At 45.1% G+C, this 12,446-nt stretch overlaps 1 protein-coding gene across 1 annotated transcript; it reads left to right on the plus strand.

The window, feature by feature from the left end:
* Positions 1-2,183: 2,183 nt before the first annotated feature.
* Positions 2,184-7,171, plus strand: LOC133218908 (cytochrome c oxidase assembly protein COX20, mitochondrial). The gene is made up of 4 exons (XM_061365790.1): positions 2,184-2,403; positions 5,078-5,192; positions 5,338-5,401; positions 5,997-7,171. The coding sequence occupies exons 1-4, from the start codon at positions 2,371-2,373 to the stop codon at positions 6,136-6,138; spliced, it is 354 nt and encodes a 117-aa protein (XP_061221774.1). The 5' UTR covers positions 2,184-2,370; the 3' UTR covers positions 6,139-7,171.
* Positions 7,172-12,446: the final 5,275 nt, after the last annotated feature.

A 12,446-nucleotide genomic window follows, 5' to 3' on the forward strand; every position in this document is an offset into this window, starting at 1 on the left:
ACACTTTTCAACCGAGCTGTGATGACAAAGTAAATTTTTGGAACCCAGATGAAATAATAGCTGCTTCATTTTCAGCTCCCGGAGTAGCTAGCGCCCAAGCTTTAGCAACATTGAATAAGTTAGGATGTTGGCTTGCTAAACAAACTAATGCTACAGCATCCACTCTCTCTGCGTTGCTCACTGATGTTGATTTTATAAGACATGCAACTTTACAAAATAGAGCAGCAATCGATTTTCTCCTCTTAGCACATGGACATGGGTGTGAAATTTTGGAAGGAATTTTTCCATGAATTTGTCAAACCACTCAGAATCAATACATGACAGTACAGTGTAATGAAGTTAAGGGAAGATGATAAAGATTGGTTATCATCACTTTTTCTCTAATTGGGGTATAACTGGGTGGCTATCGACTTTGGTTGAGAGGACTGATCTTTTTGCTTGCTCTCTTCACCATCATATGCGTTGTACCTTGCTTATTACAATGTATGCAGCGAATGTTATCCCAAGCTTTTGAAAGACAGGTGTATACTGCATTGGAAAAACAAGAAGGGGGAACTGTGGGGGTTGGAATGTATCGAAACTGTCAGACACCATGGGAAGGAGGAACCACAGCAGGCAATTAAGAGTGACCCGTCTCTGACTGGTACTTGGAAGTTGTCGGAACTGGGAAGAGGATGTCAATAAGAAAATCGGATAGACCTTTCACCTGATGTAATCTCAAGGCAAACACACATGTGCTTGGCTAATTGCTTGGAAGCATATAAATATCGTGTAATCTTTGCAATAGGCGATCCAGCTTGCACTCTACCTCTGGGTCCGTGCCTCCATCCTCACAAGCACGCTCATGGGATTTCTTACTGTATCCCTCAATGTCTGTCATTGCTTAACAAAATGCAATTCCATTTTTTAAACCAACCAAGATAAAAACAGACATTTACATTTTTTTCCAAGGAGAGATTACGCCAATCATTTTGATTTTCATGTATTATGCCCTGTTTGCAGCACTATATACATAATAAACATTAACCTTAAACACTCTAACCTACTCACAATTCAGGCATCATTTACTGATCTTTTAAAAACAATAGTAAATTTACTGAGTGTGTTCCACAAATTCGGAGGACTGCCTGCAAAGTGGTGGCAGACGGGCTGTTGGAAGGACTGAGAGCTTCTTCAAATCCATCACAGCTGCAAATTAGCTCATGCAAATGTACAGTAGCACTTTACAACTAGTGATACATTAAAAGTGAACGTGTGTACACTGCTTCCAAAGCAAGTAAGAAAACTCAAATCAGTTTAAATTTCAGTGTGTGAAAAGGACCATTTTATTTAGCATAGGATTAAAGAAAACCACATGAAAGAACAACCTTTAACAAAGTCTGAAGGTATGTTATTTTTAAATCAAACTGTGATTATCTCTTACCTTTGTTATACTTTATTGCTAAGACTGAGTCTGCACGATTAATTCACACAGTTAGGGACTTGTTTTCTTGCAGTCAGATGTATTTTCACGGTATCTCGCAGAACTGTTAAAACTATCCTATGTTACTTAGAGGATATTACTTACTACTTTATTACTTATTCAACTCTTCAGCTAACTACTACAGGTACAACGAAGTCATTATCTCGTGAATGTGCACCTGTTCCCGGCACACTTATCCCTACTGAACCCCCGTGTATTTTGTCCGGTTTCGTTGTAGACATCCCACAAGAGACCGTTATCAAGAGCATTTCTTTTGAAACAGTTCTTCCTCCCCCGGCACCAGGGTACTTTTCTCCCAGTTCCACATTATCTTTTCCTTATCTCATTCCAGCACTCCGCGTTGCTTCCTGTAGGGGACACTGAAAAGAACCTCTTCCCTCTCTTCCCCTCTCCTCCCTCCATGCAGCCTGCGCCGTTCAGGCTACCCACACCCAGACAATGATCCATCACCTCCTCCTCCCACTAGGTGCTACCCGCTGACCGCGTTTACATCTCCCAGATCTGTTCCTACCCTTTTTAACACCCGCGCTCAGCCCCGACCAAGACGCCTCACTCCCTACTCCTAGCTCCTCCCCACACACCTCCCCTCTCGCGCATGTGCGTGCGTGCGTGCGTGCGTGCGTGCGTGCGTGCGTGCGTGCGTGCGTGCGTGCGTGCGCGCGCCCCGCGCCGTGACCCATTTCACCGAACAAAGGATTTTGCTGGAATCTCGGCGCTGGACCTAAAATGGCGCCGGCGCTCCCTCCCGTTCCCGCCCCCCCGCGGCCACCATAGAGATGGGGCGGGCCGGCGCGGCTAGAGCGGCCTCCTCCGTCTGCCTGCTCTAGACAGCCGTAATCCGCACTCGGTGGTGCGCGGCGCGGGAAGGGGGGAGGCGCTCTCAGGTCATGGCGGGCGAGGGCGACTCTGAGCCGAGGAAGGTAATGGAGGGCTGCGGGGGAGGGGGGGGGCTCTGTACGGCGCCGCAGCCCTCCCCCAGCACCGGGGCGCTCACCATGCACACTCGCCAACCCCAGTGCCCCCGGCCCGGCTTCAGGTGGGCGGCAGAGGGAGTCGTTCCCATCTCGCCTTGACTGCGCGGCGGGGAAGTCCCGGGGCGGCGGCCGAGAGGCGGCCCCGGTGGGGGCCGGGTCTGTAATCCGCCCAGAGAGAGACAGGCGGTGCGTGGGGCCATTCAGGAGGTTTAAGGTGTTGGCTCCCGCCCCGCGTAAGGGCAGCCGGGCCCTGGGAGGAAGGTGAGGGTGAGGGTGTGGGTGAGGATGAGCTGTGCAGGCAGCCGAGGGGGAGCCCAGCGCTGGGGACAGGGAAGGTTATCGCAGGCCAGTCTGGTTTTGCCCTAGAGGAAATAATTAGGGAACAGTTCCTGGAAAGCGATGGTAGTTCTGAGGCTCCATAGGGCCACATTGGTGGAGGGATGTGTGTGTCGTGTTTATTTTTCCACGGACCCCTCTCGGGGTCCCCACTGTTTGTGAGTAAAACACTTGTCATGACAGGCTTTCATAATGCCAGTAGTTAGAAATAGTTAGAGTCATAACAAGTGATTTCAAGTGTAGCAACAGGTGAAATACTATTTTAAAAGGATGCATCATGCTGCACGGATGTAGCAGGGATACCTTCTTAGCCAACAACAGCAACATATCAGATGACTTCTTTCACATGGGAGTAGTTGAAATTACTCATTAGGAGATTAGACGAAATCCTTTTTGTCTCTCTTGTACACAGGGATTATGTGGAAACAGCTGATGGTTGTCCATGAGGAACATGGATAAAATTATTGACGGGGATTTCCATACTTGCATACAAATCCAGCTGTGTCAGGCGCTTGCCACTCTTGTTACCACAGTCAGATGTGTTTCACAACGGTTTGTCTCACAGAGCTGTCAGCCCTCCACAAACAGTTGGCTGTAGTACTCCATCTTCAGAATCTACTTTGTCCAAGTATAACAGCTTTACAAAAAAAATTAAACCATTTGAAAATAGTCTTTCAAGGTGTTAGTTGATACAGTTGCACATGTAGTATTTAACAGTCTAACAATTTAAATACAAGATTAATTTTCACACTATCCCTAGCAAGTTAATAGCAGGCAGAGGCACAGCTGTTTTTACAGGGCAGCCACCTTCGCCCTGATCCATGCCATTTTGAGGCCTTGTATGTAGTTACTCTGGCTTGTGGAGCCCATGTGCATTTGCAAGGATTTCTGTCAGGTGGGAAATACAAGTTAAATTCAAGTTATACTTGAGTATCATAGAATAGTTAGGGTTGGAAAGGACCTTAAGATCATCAAGTTCAAACTCCCCTGCCACGCGCAGGGACACCTCGCTCTAAACCATCTCACCCAAGGCTTCGTCCAACCTGGCCTTGAACATCCCAATGCCAGGGATGAAGCATTCACAACCTCCCTGGGCAACCCATTCCAGTGCCTCACCACCCTAACAGGAAAGAATTTCCTCCTTGTATCCAGTCTAAGCTTCCCCTGTTTAAGTTTTAACCTGTTACCCCTTGTCCTATCACTACTGTCCCTAATGAAGAGTCCCTCCCCAGCATCCCTATATGCCCCCTTCAGATACTGGAAGGCTGCTATGAGGTCTCCACGCAGCCTTCTCTTCTCCAGGCTGAACAGCCCCAACTTTCTCAGCCCGTCTTCATACAGGAGGTGCTCCAGTCCCCTGGTCATTCTTGTGCCCCTCCTCTGGACTTGTTCCAACAGTTCCATGTCCTTTTTATGTTGAGGACACCAGAACTGCACACAATACTCCAAGTGAGGTCTCACAAGAGCAGAGTAGAGAGGCAGGATCATCTCAGGATGTATTCAAGAAGACTTGGATTATGCAGAAGCCGGTGTAGGCTTCTCTGAGGTGAAAAACGTATTTGTCAGTTCATGGCTGGATTTATGAATGTCACGTGTAATTACTGTTTGAGAATTAAATAGAAAGCTAATAGATACAAGCTAGGGTAGGTTATAGATGTGAGACTGAGTATGAAGTAGTTTGAGTCATTTTTACCAGTAGGTTCATTTAAATACTTGTTATATATAGACAAATTTCTGTGCACAGCTCCTGCATGTACATAGGATTACATTAAAATTTACTGGTTTATAATTGGTTTTATTCAGGGTTCAGTATAAGGTTCTCTACATGTGCCTTCTCCAGTAATGGCACTTTTTTTTTAAGCACACTTGCCTCTTCAGATATTAACATTATGTGGCATAACTAAACTGCATAATTAATTGCAACCTTATCTGTTTGTTGTGATGTGTTTTAGTTTCAAACAAAGATCCTGGATTCTTAAGAGTTTTCTCCCTTTTTGAGGTAATGTAAAGGAAGACTAAAAGAGCTCTTTCACAATACTCAATAGAAAGGATGGATCAGCAGGTTCATACAAAATGATGTTGTCTAAATCAATAGTTAACTCATCCCGAACCATTCCTGGTACAGCTGTGCATGTTCATTTTTGCTGGGGTAAATCCCTGGAAATAGAAAATCCTCAAGTGGTTGTTTTTGATTGCTAAGAAAACAAGTCGATTTTACAGTGGAGTTGGCATTAGGCACTTGTACACAAGTGATGGTTTTAATTTATGTTTTGTTTTGTTGCAGTCCTTTAAACTCCTGGGATTTCTTGATGTTCAGAGTGTCCCATGTGCACGAGAATCAGTGCTCTATGGCTCTGTGGGATCTTTAGTTGTGGGCCTTGGATATTTTTTAGCAACTAGTAAGTACTTATTCTTTCTGCATTTTATATATTTATTTGCTAGGAAAAATTCATTCCTATTTGCTGTTAGGTTTTATTAATAATGGAAAGTTTATAATGGGGGTTTTCTCTAATTATTTTTGAGGATATTTGTCTTTTCTTCCAGGTAGAGTTAGAAGATCTTGTGACTATGCAGTTGGTGGCTTTATTTGCACCACATTAGGATACTGGTATGTAAAACAGTTCCTGAATTTTGACAGACCTCTGTTGTCTGCTTTATAAAGTGTGATGATCCGTGTTTGACCTTCCATGCTTTTATTGAAACTGTAAAAAACTTGCCTAGCAAAGCATCCTCTTCTTTCTCCCCAAAATGTTTCTTTTTTTGTGAAGGAAGGGTTCAATGCCTTTGAATTTTTATGTTAATGTGTTTTTTAGAAAAACTCGCTATTGTTTCTTGACTGCTAAGAGATCAAACCACCCAGTTACTTCTGTCTGTCTTAAGTCTTCCAGTTTTTCCTTTACCTCTGCCATCCTTCTGCCCTGATTACAAAGGCAACATACTAAATGGTAATGAAACTAAGATCCACATTATAGAAATTACCATTTTCCAGTGGATTTGTACATCCTGCTCCTCAGTGGCTCCATAATGCTTGCCTGAAAGAAATAGCAGTTACTCGAATATTTTCACGATGTATCATTTCACGATGAATTTTACTAGTGTTATTATATGTGGTTTAAACTTTTCAGCTGGCTGAATAACTCTGACTTGATACTGCCACTCATATAAAGCAGGGAATCGTGTTTTCTTTTCATCCCCTCCTCTAGGTTTTACTGCAGGTACAATTTGGCCCAACAAAGGATCCGGCAAAGAATGCTTAAAGAAGCAGTGAGGAACAAAATCTTGTATGAAGGCAGTCATCTTGATCCAGCAAGAAAACAAACTGGCAATGAAAGAAGTGATTCATAGTCTGCTACAGAGGAATTGTGGTCTAGTAGAGCTTTGGGAGGAGGTGGTCCAAAAATGGCAGTCTTCCCTGTGAGTGTGTGAGGTAAATCATGGTGGTTGTCTTGGCAAATCCAAGCAAGAAATTTATGGTGAATCTGTAAAGTCAGTGCACAAGCCTTTCTTTGTTTCGTGTGTGTGTGACTGTGTACACTGTGAGGAATGACCTCGTATTAAACACTGGGGAACTGATGTGTGCTATTACAGGGTCACAGAGGATTTATGACAATGATTTGGGACTGCTTTAACTTCCATTGTAAAGGGAATGGTTCATTTTAGCAAAGTTGTAATTACATCTTGTTTAAATACAGGAAAATATTTTCATCAGCTGTTCTCTCGAGTAAATGTATCCTTCAGTGCTACTGTTAACTGTGCTGTTTGTCAAACAGGAATGCCTGAACAGTAGGTGAATGCTTTGCTTATGCAGGATGGGTGGTATTGGTAGTCTTTGTAAGATTTCAGCTGCAGAATAACCTCAGATCATTGATATACACTGTGAAGTTAAAGGATGTCCAGCTTTTTTCTGTCTGCGTGAAACTAAGCATAAAATCACACTTCAGAAGCAGTCTAAGCTATGTAAGTGATCTTTTTCCTCAATTAAAAATCTTGCTCTTCTGTTTAAGATACTTCCTTACAAATGGTGCAGTAGTAGTTTACATTCTAACTAGCAATGGTCAGCAGATTATTTTTAAAAGGCATGTTCTTCTTGTGTATTTCACTGTACATATTCAGCTAAAAGAAGTAGCACTGTGTAATTTCAAGGAGACCATCTTATTTGGCAGTACAGTGTTAAGTCTAATTGTATATTGGTAAATAAGAGTGATGGCATAATATTCCATTTCTTGCTTGTTTCTGTCTATACCACTGTCACAATATATATATCATATATATATGTGTATGTATTTCCACAAAATTATTTATGCTATATTATGTTAAGCATTTTTGTGTGTCCAGAAAGCATTCACTGAGCAAAAATAGTCCTTTCCCTCCACCTGTACTTAGTCTGAGAGAGTTTGTAATCTGCTGTTAAGTCGATGAGAAAAGGTTTGGGAATCCAGGTGTAAACAGCAGCATTGCTCTACTTACTTAATTTGGAAGTATACTTGAGAGCCCTAAACAAACATGCTATTTACGCTAAGATAATTAAACTTTTACCCTCTGTGGATTAGCCTCCTACAAAACAAACCTGTATACTGTATTTCCTTTTGTTCCCCTATTCCTCTTGTTTCTTTGGAGAAAACATTAAGGATAACTTTTCTGGAGGACGCTCTTTTGATAGTTTTATGTAAGATGTCTCCAGAAAACTTGATTCAGCTCAGTGAAACACTTCCTGTCCTCACTGCAAGATCTGAACTCAGGAGTTACCTGGCAGCTAACTCTAATTCAGAAGAGGAAAACGTTTCTCCCTGGTTCAGTACTGGGGGGGGGTGGAGGGTGAGAGGGAAGGAAACTCCTTCCCCTAGGAGTGAGAGGTGTTCATAAAGCTTTTGGAGCAGCACTGGGAAACTGAGTGAGCCATGAACCAGGACTTAGCAAGCTTCTATTTTAATACGTGGCCGAGTTCTTTCCTATCTGACCTAAGAAAAGGAGCTGCAACCTAAGCAGGGGGTCTTTTGGCTGTGAGATCACAGCTCAGCAGGGGGTAGGTTAGGAAACAAAAGCATGCAGAAGAAAATTTACTCTTTGGCAAAGAGCAGTTGTAGAGAAAGAAGGAAATGCTGTTCTGTAGTGATAGGAAACAAGTGAGCGTGTGCATAATGGCATCCTTCAAAGTGCACAGCTACTGTGTACTGAGGAGAAAAAGGGAGAAGCATCATGGTATTATGTATATTAAAAAATCTGGGAAAACTGCAGCATTAAATCCTCTCCGGTGCTAATTGGTGTTGGTTTAAGCTACTGCATTTAAGACTATTAGCGCAATAACAGCTTAACTACAGTATTAGCAATTCTGGCCAATAACTGAAATTCTAGATGTATTTGCATTGCAGAGATAGTCCATCTGATACTTCTGCTTCGCTGTGCAAAGTGTAAAGAGGGTATGCCAGATGTTAACAGAAAAATGTGGAAAGAGGCAGCACAGGCCCTCTGGCTGATACATCTGAGCTGCGTTATCTACTAAAACTTGAGGTGGAACTGAGCTAACCAGGAGTCACCATTTGCTGAATGGGATGGGGGGGATAAGACTGGGAAGCTGTGAGCAGGACTCGCTGGCCTGGAAGGGAGGGGACTGCACTAGCAGAGGGAAGAATGCTCATGGATAAGCACACAGGGAAAAGTCTGGCACAATTCCTTGAAGTGCTGGCTCCAGCTGCTGCTGCGCCGGCTATGGAAAGTGGATTGAAAGTGACTGATGGGTTACCAGCCCCCACTGGAAGGGGGAGAGAGAGGGGCAGAAGTAAACCCCCACTCCCAAAGCTGTGAGTTGTCATAAATTCAAATGCATTCATAAGAAAATAAAAGTTAGAGTAACCTAATAGAAGTAATTTTAACATTTGAAAGCAATTCCCTGTTTTTTTAATTAGTGAGCCATGAGTCACTGATAGAAACACGTAACGTACATCTGTGTTTTATTGTCAGATTTGGTATTGTTACTTTAAGTATTGCAGCTAATGACAGATGTGATAGTTCTTGCTTTATCAAGGTTCAAATTAAAACCTACTAGACAGTTACTAGAAAGATACATAGTGATTTTGAAGATGTTTGGTTTTCAGCCCTCTGAGCCTGAAGGAGAGAATGAAGTGTGGCAATTTTAAGCTACTGTAAAGTTGTTTAAATCCTGTTTATTTTACTGGCAGTTGCATTACTTGGTCACTGAGTGGTGACTGACAAGCAGGCTTAGTTTTAATCCCTGAAATTAGTCAGATCCTCCCTTAAAGCAACCTAAAACACCACCAAAACAAATAGATGGGTTTATGGCCCCATTTGCTCCTCCACACCTCGCTCTCCCTGCAGGAACTACACTCTTGTGAGAAGGTGCTTGTTAGTTCCCTGCAGCAGGCTCAACAGCTCCCTGCAGTGAACAGAGCAACTCCAAGCCCTTCAGGAAGGAAAGTCGCTGTCAAAGCAAGAGGCTGCCAAATCCATCAGTGGAGGCGTGTCATCGGCTGGCCTCTGCTCTTCACTGCCTTGCGCTGCAGCAGTGTCATGCTTCAGCCATCAACAAGTGCGACTGACTCGAACCCCGGGAACCTTTGAAGTTGGCAGCAGAGGTAACTACAGCTGCCACCCCAAACTCATCATTTGTATCCTTCCCCAAGCAGAGATTCTGGGGAGGTGTTGGTGCTCGCTGCGGTTTGCATGCTCCCTGTCTGTTCTCTGTGTGTCACCACACACCCCAGGTCCTCCACTGCTTCAAGGGAAAGGTCACCTCCTGTCACTGCATCTGCTTTGGGTTTTGGGGGTATACATATGTTATTTCTGGGGTAAGCAACCTGGTAACAACAAAGCACTGTGTGAATTTGGTTGTAATGAGCTCCCAAGTGAAAGATTTTCTCCAGCTTCAGAGACTTAATTCCTGTACTTCCCTCATTCCTGTGCAGGCATTCAGCTTGAGCTCGGTGGTTACCAATTGTTTGGTTTGCTCCGTTTAAAGTTTGAGATAACTACATTGTTACTGCCTTGGAAAACTGATCAAAAGAATACCAAACCAGTTTTATGGTGTGTTCAGGTGATCCTTTGGTGATTTTTTTGTCTTGTTTTTTAATTGAAGAACCAAGAATTAATCACACTTCAGAAGCGGAGCTGAGTTAACGTCACATTGTTAATGGGACGCAAGGCCTTGGAACACACTTAAACTACTACACTAAGCAAATATGTGTGCTAAACCTTCAGCTGGGGGCAGGGGAACAGGCTGGTGAAGAAAAGGTAGAGCCTTGGATGAGATAATTTGAGGAAAATGCAGGCTTTTACCTGTGTCTGGCAGCACCCTGAGACATTTCCTGCACTCCCTTTGTGTGTGTGCGGGCTCATAGTTTGCCTGATTGCCGCCCAGCAACAGGTCTGCCTGTTCTGCAGGAATAGGTCAGTGTTCCTCAGTGTGCTTGCTATAAAGATGGAGAGCAGTTCATTCTGAGAGCAATGTTTTCCCCGCTTCTGCCATCTGTCATGAGCACGGCTGTGTCAGAGCCCTCCAGTGAGCATGCCAGGAGCTCACTGGCAACAGTACCTACCATGTACAGTGGGAGGGGGCAGTTACCGCTGCAGGGCTCCTCTAGACTTGCCACAGCCCAGTGATGTATTTCACAGAGGCAAAGCTGTCTCTATGCTCTGAAGAGGACACGCATGCTTTGCTTGCTTGCTTAAACTCCTTGTTTATTTTGCCGAATGCTGTTATGAGCAGCAGCAGATCTGCTCTCAGCTTCTCTCCCCACACTGCAGCTCCTCGCCTCTCCTGTTGTTGACAGACAGCTTGTGATCAGCTCTGGTGATCACGGTGTGCGTTTATGCATGAGGCATCTTTGCCTGCAAGCCACCCAGCCCAAATTTGCCCATGGCTCCTTCTTCTGAGCAGGTTTGCAGTCAGGGTGCCCACAGCCACCACCAGCAGAACATTTAGGACATGTTACTGAAGCAATTACAGGGCAGCTAACACCCCCTTCCCTGACAGGAAACATTCAGGCTCTGGCTGAGGTAGTAGCACCACTGCTGAGGATGAGGAGCCAATGGGTGGTTTATTACTGGGCAGATACATTATTACAAATGGCTATTGCAGGAGTCCTTAATAGGGCAAATATAGAGCAAAAAGAATTCCGGCAGCCTGTTTCTGGAAACAGAGGGGATGATGTTCTGTTTGGGCCCCCCAAGAAATCTGGCATTACCAGTGATTATCACATGCTGTGCTTACAGTGCTTTCATCCAACACTTAAAGTCCTTGAGGGTCACCCTGAGGCAGCACTGGAGGCTGTGGCAGAACTTGTTTGACTCAGTTTCTTACCTGTTTGTATCCAAGTGCCAGATTCTTCAACTACTCAGATGGATAAAAAGCGAGCAGCCCTTTCTTCCTAAAGCTCACAAAGTCCCCCCAACAACTACTGCAGAGGGCTTAGTTCACCTGCTAACAGGCACAAGGGTCGTTCACATCCCAAAAGGCAGTCAGTGCTCACTTCTACTCACCGTTTTATGTATCCCCATTCATCCTCATCCTGGGGATGCCACGCCTCAGTTCATATGTCTCTGGTACCCATATGGACACTCTCAAGGTCATCCAATTGCATCCCAAAAAGCCAACTGTGTCCTGGGCTGCATGAAAAGCAATGTGACCGGCAGGTGAAAGGAGGTGATACCACCCCTCTGCTCTGCTCTGATGTGACCCCACCTGCAGTACTCTTGTTCAGGTCTGGTGCTCCCAGCACAATAGGGATGTGGACCTCTTGGAATGAGTCCAGAGGAGGGTCATGAAGATGCTCCATGGGCTGGAGCACCTCTCCTATGAAAACAGGCTGAGAGCTGGGCTTGTTCAGGCTGGAGAAGAGAAGGCTCTCGGAGACCTTAGAGCAGCTTCCAGTGCCTACAGTGCCTATAAGAAAGCTGGAGAGGGACTTTTGACAAGGGCAGGTAGGGACACACAAAGGGGGAATAGCTTTGAGATGGGAGAGGGTAAAGTTACATTAGACATTAGGATTGTGAAACACTGGCACAAGTTGCCCCGAGAATCTGTGGCTGCCCCATCCCAGGTTGGACGCGGCTTGGAGCACTGTGTTCTAGTGGAAGGTGTCCCTGCCTGTGGCAGGGGGGTCAGAACTGGATGAGCTTTAAAGTCCCTTCCAATCCAAACCAAACTATTCTATGATCCTGTGCATCTCAAGAGCATCTAAACAGCTCACACAGTGACCATCTGCTGCACAGCCAGCAAGCTGCTCCCTCAGAATCACATTCAGTTCAAGCAGAGCAAAGGGTGCCCCCGTGCACACACACGTTACATGCACACACGTGTGCAGCCACCCTCCCCACACTTGGATTCCCAGAGGACCACCGGATTATGAGATGCCGCAAACCACAGCCCTGCATCAAACCATGTCCTCCTGTGGTGGCAGCAAGCCTGACAGTGCTCGGAATTCAGTTACAGGTACCATCAGCAGCCCTGTCCATCTGCTGGTGACATCCAGTGGGATCCACGCTGAGGGGAACGCCTCTGATACAGCCATCCTTCAAGGAGGAGCCCAAGCACTCCCTCCCTTCCTTCCCCCAGCAGCCTTTGCTTCCAGCAGTGTAATTGTCACTGGGTTGTTCTGGAGCTAGAGAGGAGGATGCTCGTACTTGGTGCTTGCTGGATA

Source organism: Neopsephotus bourkii, unplaced genomic scaffold, assembly GCF_033783945.1.
Source record: "Neopsephotus bourkii isolate Nb327-2 ecotype Australia unplaced genomic scaffold, CSIRO-AGI_Nbou_v1 NB_1292, whole genome shotgun sequence".
Lineage (NCBI taxonomy): Eukaryota > Metazoa > Chordata > Aves > Psittaciformes > Psittacidae > Neopsephotus > Neopsephotus bourkii.